Source organism: Callorhinchus milii, unplaced genomic scaffold, assembly GCF_018977255.1.
Source record: "Callorhinchus milii isolate IMCB2004 unplaced genomic scaffold, IMCB_Cmil_1.0 Scaffold2, whole genome shotgun sequence".
Lineage (NCBI taxonomy): Eukaryota > Metazoa > Chordata > Chondrichthyes > Chimaeriformes > Callorhinchidae > Callorhinchus > Callorhinchus milii.
The window spans coordinates 51,318,658-51,327,703 of NW_024704743.1; the positions used below are offsets into that span (position 1 = coordinate 51,318,658).

Below are 9,046 nucleotides of genomic sequence, written 5' to 3' on the forward strand. Positions count from 1 at the left end.
CAGTTTGCTCTCTCTCTCTCTCTCTCAGTGTGTGTGTGTCTCTCTCAGCCAATTCAGCAGTACACATGCACCCCGCACGCCACGTCTAAATTAACAACCCCCTCTCCAGAAAGGACACTTTCCTTTCAACGTGGAGTCAAACTTCGTTTGAGCCAACAACTGCGGGAGTGGCCCTCCGAAAATCTCAGACTGAACAAAATACTTTCGTGCAACGTGTGCGTTTTTTTTTTTCGCTTTTCCCCCCCCCCCCCCCTTAAAAAAAATCCAAGAAACCACCCAAGCACGGTTCTTACCAGCTGAGCATCAAGCGATACATACGGTTGATATTATTGTCATTCCACTTACAAATGAAAATAATGTCAGGATCCGTTCTGACTGGATGTCAGAGGTCATTTTAAAGAGTTACCATTTTAAACGTACTCCAGAAACGTATTTAACGTCTCACGTCTTTAATATCTGACATATGTAACATATTTACTTTGATTCCATTTTTTTTTGAAGATCCGAACAACATCACTTAAATACATTTATAACCACTTCAGCTCCAGTTAAATGACCAAAGACTTTACTCCGGTTTAAAACACATGTCGTCGATTGTTTTAATTAAATAATCTGTCACAGTCCGACAGACATTCTGTTAAATACTATATTTAAAAACGCGTCGTATAAAGACATCAGAATCAAATATAATCTGTTTTTTCCCGTATACAAATGGCAAACGGTGTTTTCTGCATATAGTGCCTTAATACTACTAATAATGTAACCGTATCTTTCTAAAGGAAACACCCATCTTGTGCTTTCGGCAGCAGGAAAGTGTTATTCCCAGTGATCTGAGATCAGCCAAACTCTCAATCAATACGTGGTGCCTGATGCTTTGTTAATATTTTATTTCACAGTTGCTATTACTTCCGATCCGTGATGAGCTTTTTTTTTCTGTTTGGACACAGCCTTCCATATTATTTTTTAATTGCTTTAGCAGCTGCTTGCTTCATAGAGCGCCCCTTCTCCACCAGGAGAAACCATCTGTCGAGTAAGTAGCACCTTAAAGGTCACTGATTGGTTTCATAGGGGAACAGGAGAATAAACACTGGGACATTTACATTGCGGAAATCTCACAAAAGTAGCTCGCAACTATATTTGCCTTCTCTTCTCCCCCCACCCCTTTCTCTGTCCATAACTAGAGTTTTAAATAAAATAACAGCTTACAGCAGCAATAGAACGGATTATAAAAATACACTCAGGCAGAGTTTTTCTCCCCCCCCCCCTCTTTTTTTTCCCCCCCTAAAGAATAACGTTCTTTTTTAAAAAAAAACCTGTAAAATGCGACTTTTTTTTTGGAAAAATTAATAAAACGTCATGTCAGGTTACGTGGAGATTGGATTTCTTTTCTAATTTCTTTTAGTTTATTAGACAAAAATATATGAATTTTAACAAGTTCTGCTCACGCGCTTATTTACAATTATAATCACTGTATATACATAGAAACACAGGACGTGGGAAAATAATCACCAAAACGGATAATAATCGCGCCAGGGAAAAAAAAATCAATTAGAATAACACGTGCTGATATGTTACAATGTCAAATAAATCGTTACATAATTGTCAAGTTTTTGAAAGGATCTTGCATTGCCCGACACTGACGACAGAAGACCAGAGTGAATTCGCTCTTCTGCTTTTCTTCAATTTCTTCCCTTATTTCGTTTTTTTTTCTCTCTCCTTCTCTCTTTCTCCTTTGATCCGCCCCCCAAAAAAACTTCCTCAGATGGAGGGAATGGCCGCTAAAACTCTGGTTCCGTCTTGCTGGGGCCGTGAGCTAAACACACAGACACACACACACACACACACACACACCGCACACACATAAACATTTCAGTGTTCAGTCACATGAAGACATTGAGCAAACACATTGATATGGCAGACAGTCTGCACTATATAAGACCATTCAGAGCTAGTAAAAACTAGATCATATTGTCAAATGCATAAGTGTCAACAAATAACCCTGGCCAACTAATTAACCTTTACACTAATGAAATGTGTGCTAGCCACGTTTTTTTTAAAAAAGCGAGTTTATATACATCCTTGCGAGAATTATTTTCTTGTTTCCTTTTTTTTAAAAATGAACCTGACAAGAAGAAGAAGAAGAAGAAGAAGAAGATGAAAAAAAAACTCACCTTTCTTTTACGGGCTGAAATGATATGTTTAGCTGCTGTGATGGTGATTCACCAGGAAGATTTTCTCTCTCTGCAAAAATAAAATGACGTGCTTGAACAGACTCACTTTTTTTAATCTCTGGGAAGAAAAAAATCACCTTTTTGTTTTAAAGTAAAAATGCGTATTTAGAAATACGCTTATTCGTATTTTAAAGTTAAGTTAGTTACATTTGCTGGATCCGACAGAAGTATCCCAAGCGAGGGGGAGGCGAATATATCAACCACAACAACAACTTGGATTTATATAACGCCCTCCACGCCGGATGGCGTCTCAGAGCGCTTAATAATAGCAACGCAAAACTCACTGGAGGGTTGTGAGTGTAAAATACCTGTGTGTTTTGGGCTGTGGATCTCTGTTGGTTTTTCACTGCTGACTGTCCCCAGGGCTGCTGTTAGCACAGAGGGGTGTTGCTGCTGGGGCTGGGGATGTTGCGAATGATGGTGATGATTTACGCCCAGAAAAGACCTCACGTTTAGCAAAGAGTTCTGCCCCAGGAAAGCGCCGTTTGTCCAGTTGTGGAACTTGCTAATCTGACAGGTATACAGTCCGTGGTTGGAGAGGAAAGCTGGGTGCTGGATGGTGGAGGGCGTGTGGCTGGTCTGTGAAGGTTTCTGAGCACTGTCAGGGCTGGTCGCAGTCTCTGCCAAGGACCAGATTTTGGGTTTGCTATGATTTGGGATTAGCACATTCCCCTGCCCTAGAGATACCCCCCTGGTGTTATTGCTTTCAGCAGCACTGCCATCCACTCGGTCCGTCTCTGCTTTATTACCATCAGATCCCGGATCAAGCCCGCTCTCCAAATCCGCTTTCCCCCCTTCACAATTGGGGTTCAGCTTTTCTTCCTCTTCCCCGTTGCTTTGCTCCTCGTCGTTCTCGTCGATTTTATCGATGTCGATGCTTTCCAAGTCGATCTCCTCATCCTCCTCCTTTTTCTCGCTCTCTCCCTCCGTGTCGCTCCCGAACAGGTTGCCGTCCTCCTCTTTACTCCGGTTGCCCCAGGTCATCTTGTTCTCCTTCTTGAGTCTTCTCCTGGCGTTGGCGAACCAGGTGGAGACCTGGGTCAGGGTCATCTTGGTGATGATGGCCAGCATGATCTTCTCCCCTTTGGTGGGGTAAGGGTTCTTCCTGTGCTCGTTTAGCCAGGCTTTCAGGGTGCTGGTGCTCTCCCGAGTGGCGTTCTTGGGTCGGGCTGGGTCTCCGTATTGAAACTGTCCATAAGGGTAATAGGCAGGAGCTGTGTGCGCTGTGAATGCAGCTGCGTGAACTCCAGGATTATCCTTCAATTCGTACTGCGACCCCTGCAAAAGGGACACACAGAGAGACAGAAAGAGAGAGAGAGAGAGAGAGAGAGAGAGAGAGAGAGAGAGAGAGAGAGAGAGAGAGAGAAAGAGAGAGGGCAAATAAAAGGGGAAAATGTTAATATAACATCACTTTCGTATCCCATTTTAGTACAACTGCACCGCGCGTTCAAAATACACTCTACAAACAGTATGTGAGGTAAGATGTCACGCACTAAAAAGTTGAGGGCAGGAAGCCCTGAAACTTTTGCATAGTTTGAGTGGAAACGAAAGGGTTAACGGCGAGGTTCATCTATAACCCCCACCTCCCCCCATCCCCCCCAAAAAAAATTAGCCCCTCTAACGCCGAAACAAAAGGAAATAAGATTAATGATACACTTATGACAAACATAATTTTAATGTCTTTAAATGGAAGCTGAACACACGTCCACACACGCACAGAGAGATAAACTCAGCTGCGGATTCACCACCAGCAGGGAGACCGCTTCCATCGGGGCACACAGGGGTCTGGCGCAAAGGCATGAAATTATAAATGTCTGAACCATTCAGAATTAGTTCACAGAGAACCGCTGATTCTTGGACTCGGGTCCCCCACGTTATTGTTACAGCATGGTCTGGATATTTCAAAGTAATATCATACACCTTTTTAATTGTGATTTAAATGTTTGTAGTGGAAACAACAAAAGTTCCTAGAGTATCTCTGTCTTGAAATCTTTTATTCAGATCTTCGCACTAGAAAGGCAATAAAGGGAAACAAAAGAAAGTTGAGACGTCCTTTTATAGGCCATTTATAATTCATAAGTCCCACGGCTCCTGTGCACAGTTTTTAAAAATCTCATTCGTGCAAATTACTTTTTTTTAAATATTACACTACATATTTAGGGTGAGAAAAAGTGTACAACTGGAAATATACAGATGCAATTCTCCAGTAGTCTATTTCTATAGAAAGATACAACCTAAAATAAACCTTATGTGGCCACACTTTGAACAGTCCACCTCTTTTCTACGCCTGTAATGTTAAAATGCAGGTTGAAAGTTGTGTTCCAGGCACTTTTTTTGCTTCTTGGAAAGCTATTTCGCGTCGAATTAAAAGTTGGAAACATTACATCATCTAATTCCCGCTCACATAGTCCCGCAATGTAAACACTAAAACAGAATGTGTCTCCTTCCTGGAGGGTTTATTCTAAAATCGAAACACGTTTGGTAATCTACAGTGGAGTCAGCATCGCAAATGCAATAAATTTTAATCTTTTTGGCATTCCGTTCAATTAAGCTTCAAGTCTCCAAACCCTTTGCTCCCTCTAAAAAAAACATCAGAGCCCTAGAAAGAGTGCGACCACAGTCCTAAATAGGCCAACTTTATTTATCCACTAGATATTCGTTTGAATTTCCGTTTATATCTTCATATTATTTGTATGAAACGTGTTATAAGTCTGTGTATGTGCACAAAAGCCTTTATCGAAAGCAATTATGGACAATCTAAGCGCTTTTAGAAGCCGGCATTAATTTATATTCAATGAAGGTGCACGTTATCTGCTGTTAGGAGAGTGAATGAGCCGCTGGATCATTATCAAGAAAACAGGAAATCTTTCTAACTAACCACAGGATCAGTGACTATCATTCAATATTTTTTATAGATAACTGTCGAGTGTGATCTCGAAATTCGCCCTCTATTTATCCTGTCTCGATCTGAGATTATTGCATTTCCACAGCTGCAAATCTATTCAAAATCCTCCTTTCCCAGAGGCATTTCCATGACCAAGATCACCGAATTGTTTGCCAGTTGTACTTGTCTGCAGGAGAGTGCGACCCAAATCCTTGCCGCCCTAAAGCGAATGCATTGCATTCGTGTGTGTGGTGAAGGATTCAGAATGAAGCAACTGTTCCACGTAAACTTTCGAGGTAATAAAAAATCGATAGCGATTCGATAAAGCTGCAAAACTTTTTGGATTTGCTTCCATTGAGATTTAAATGCCAGTGGGAGCACACGTAATAAAACTAAAGCGAGCCCTTTTTTTTTTGGGGGGGGGGGGGGGGGGGGGGTGGGAAATATCGCGTTGCAAAGCACACAGCACAAACCCCCCCAACTTGTGCGAGGTGGTTTCTTGTCAGTCTGACAGGTTAAAACAAAGCCCCGCATCTAATTGCGGATTGTAAAACTCCAGAGATGAGCCGCAGCTCACACGACAACTTTTGAGTTACTTTATCTGAAAACGGCTGGAGAAACGCAGTGCATATAACACACGGACAAACTAAAGGGGAGGGGGTGGGGTGGGGTGGGGAGGGGGGGTGGGGTTGGGGGCTGAGGCTCTGTGGCAGTCGATGCATAATAAGCCGCAGAGCTAACTGCGAACGGCATATGTATATACATAAATGAATCCCGAATAAAATAAAATAAATCCTCCCCCACCCCCCACCCCCCAAAAAAAATAAACTAGTGTCTGACATGTTGCTGTGAGGTTGGAAAGATGGCTGAACCAGAGCGCAGTGTCAAACTTTGCGAAGCTGCTTTTTAATTGTGTCCTCGCACAACGTTGGTACTCGGATTCACAGGGCGGCTGCAGATAATGCTTATTAAACTTTTCACATCTTATTGCATGTCATCCATTGCAGAGAGGGAGAGAAGGAGGGAGGGAGGGGGGGAGGGAGGGAGAGGTGGGGAGAGGGGAACAGAAGGGACGCTGATAAAATCCTGTCTGTGAACGATGCGGCCGGGGATCAAAACACCAGCGACCGCGCGGCGCTTCGGTGAAGTGTTAATTATTACGGGTTGGGTTTTTTTTCCCCCAAAAAAATACAATAAAAATCTAACTTTTACCGTCTTGTGGGCGTTGCATGTTTGTGAGGATCCGCCGAAAATACATGATGGTTTTTTTTTAAAAAAATCAAACTTTAGCTGCGAGTAAGGAGTGTTCTTGTAATATTTAACCGCACGCATATATAAATATATATTATATATATATACACACTGCATATTTATGTTGATGTGCACCTTCTCGTAAGGATGGTCCATGCAAGTGTTGTAAAAGAATGATCGCACTTACCATTTGGGAGAACATGGTGAGGTCGGTGGTGTAGGGGAGGAAAGCGCTGTAGTTCTGGGCTGTGTAAGGGTTTGCATACATTCCCAACACCGAGGTTACAGCGGCAGCGGCGGGGTTAGCCCCGAGCTCGGCTCCTCGGGAAGACGCGAGCACTGCCTGCCGATCGGCAGCATACACAGCCTGGCTAGCGTTCAGATACTGAGGGTACCCCAGCTGAGGGAAGGCCATCTCCTCAAACGGATCTCCCTTCACCAAACTCAAAAGCACAGAGAAGGCAAAGTGACAGGATACAAAACTCGCTTCCGATCGCTTCCAAATCTCGCCTCTTTTTGTCCTGCCTGCAGAATCTCCCTGTAAGCGATCTGATCGCCAATTCAACTCCAACTGATGTGTCTGCCCATAGGTCCTGGCAGATCCGTAGATATCATTTGAAGTTGATGCTTTGACTGACAGGTCACTTTAGCGGCAAGCCCCTCCTAGTTTAGAGCATGTGGTTTCGCACGGTTGGGCCACTTTGTGTTGTGGTGTGTTAAATGTTTTGCATTCGGATCTATTCAGTGAAGCACCCACTGGTGTATGACAACCTGTCTACATGATTTTACAGCTGTCCAACATTGTTTTTTTTTTTCCCCCCCTTCTTAAACCTTTCTGTGTCCCTTTTTGTACAACCTCTGGGGTTTTTTTTTCCTACCCCCCCCAATAAAACAAGTGGTAGTAACGCGCACCAGTCAAGGACTGTATGCAGGCATGCGTGCGTGTGTGTAATCAGCACCAATAGACAGATCCAACATCGTACAAAGCAGAAGAAATTGACTTTAAAATGCAAAACAAAAGCCCCCCCCCAAAAAAAAAACCACGATGCACTTATCAATTCATCTGAACACCAGAAAACCGATGCGTTTGAAAATAACGATTGGTCGAGTTAACCAGTCGGATGCAAGTACCAGGAAAATAATAAATACTAAACAATTAATTATTCATATTCTGTTAAACAGATCGGGCCTCCTGTAGGTCCGATTTTACCAGCAATTATGAGGATTGTATTTTATTTGTTGGGACTGTTTTGGGCATTTGTTATTTTTGCAGTCGTATTTCTTACAGACTTCTCCTGCCTTTTTGTTTCCAATATACCCTTTTAAATAAATAGTGGCAAAAAGAGTTAACAAAGTTATGTTGGGGCCACGCGTTCCGGGATACTTTCCATTCGCCCGTTTCCCCCTATCAATGTGTATCTGCCATTTTTCAGGGCTGCTGAGGAAAACGAGCTTTTTTTTTCTTTTTTGTGGGGGGGGAAAAAAATCACACCAGGAAACTGACAGCAAGTGCTTGCGGAATGCGAAGATGGGTGCGAATTTTGAAATAGTTGCACATTTAATTGATTTGTTTTGTTATCTGCGTTGAATGAGAGCTGGTCTCTCGGCGCTTTGTCATACAGACAGATACCAACCTCAGTGTCACTTGCTTCAAGAGAACACCGACTTTCTCAGAGTTCACCAGACTTCAATCCAAGAGATCAGAACAATTTGGGTACAGTTTGTATGTGTTCAGTGTCATTAAAAAAAATCCCTTTCCCTGAAAATTGAAGGGTAACCACTTCATAAGATATTGTTCTCTCGTTTAAAAAAAACCAAGCGATATCATCCATTTGATATGTAACATGCCGACCTGTACGTACCGATGTGTAATGTTATATTTGCGGAAAATGACAAATTCGCATTGCAATGTGAATTACTGTAATTACTGTGTAAATATTGTTACTGTGCCTAAGAATATTTCATATTTAGATTTTGAAAATAGCTCCGTTGTATTTTATCAGCATTCTGATGTTTCCGGGTGATGGATGCAAGTGATCGAAGCGGGGCATCGCCTCCTGCTTCACTGCGCTGCACATTGATCCGGCGTTTGGTGGCTCCAGATTGGATTTCTTGTCGGGTTCAGATGCGTCCCTCGCAGTTTTGGCTCTCATCACAGCTCCAGACCTGACGCCCATACGTAACGTCTCGCCAACATCTCTACAGAGCTGGATGCCCGCGTATTTTCTAAGTTCCAGACTGCAAAAACCTATCCACCAAACACATATGCATACTGTACACACACACACACACACAAACTGTTCAAAAGCTAAACACCCCCCCTCTCTCTCGCTCTGTGTAGTGTAATAGTACTTTAACCCCCATTGATCAGAATGAATCACCTTACAGTTCTCCCCATATGGAAAAAGAGTTTACGACATTGATGTTAATTGCAAAATTTGTGAGGAAATTTAATTTGTGTGCAATGCAAATTACTTTGTTTTTTTATGTCGGGAAATTTTGTTTTCTATTTTTAACTGGGGTTTGGCAGCCTATATCTGAACGGTCTTATTAGTTCAAATGAATGATAGCAGAAGGGATTGGAAGTTTTTTTTTAAAAAAGAGACTTGATCTCCGTTGGCAATCTGCCAGAGGTGTATTTATGTGGGAATAAAAATTAAAGCGTAGCATAGCAGCAACA

At 42.5% G+C, this 9,046-nt stretch overlaps 1 protein-coding gene across 1 annotated transcript; it reads right to left on the bottom strand.

Annotated features, from left to right (window-relative positions):
• Positions 1 to 1,303: 1,303 nt before the first annotated feature.
• Positions 1,304 to 6,944, bottom strand: irx1b (iroquois homeobox 1b). Its single transcript, XM_007902990.2, has 4 exons — positions 6,554 to 6,944; positions 2,540 to 3,509; positions 2,172 to 2,241; positions 1,304 to 1,813 (listed from the first exon to the last, which is right to left on the bottom strand). The coding sequence occupies exons 1-4, from the start codon at positions 6,779 to 6,781 to the stop codon at positions 1,759 to 1,761; spliced, it is 1,323 nt and encodes a 440-aa protein (XP_007901181.1). The 5' UTR covers positions 6,782 to 6,944; the 3' UTR covers positions 1,304 to 1,758.
• Between the last annotated feature and the right edge of the window lie 2,102 nt (positions 6,945 to 9,046).

Coding starts and splice junctions, on each gene's coding strand:
- irx1b (XM_007902990.2), bottom strand. CDS start 6,781: ATGGCCTTCCCTCAGCTGGGGTACCCTCAGTATCTGAACGCTAGCCAG. Junction 3,510..6,553: donor TCACCATGTTCTCCCAAATG/GTAAGTGCGATC, acceptor TCCCTTTTGCAG/GGGTCGCAGTACGAATTGAA. Junction 1,814..2,171: donor TTTCAGCCCGTAAAAGAAAG/GTGAGTTTTTTT, acceptor CTGTGTGTTTAG/CTCACGGCCCCAGCAAGACG.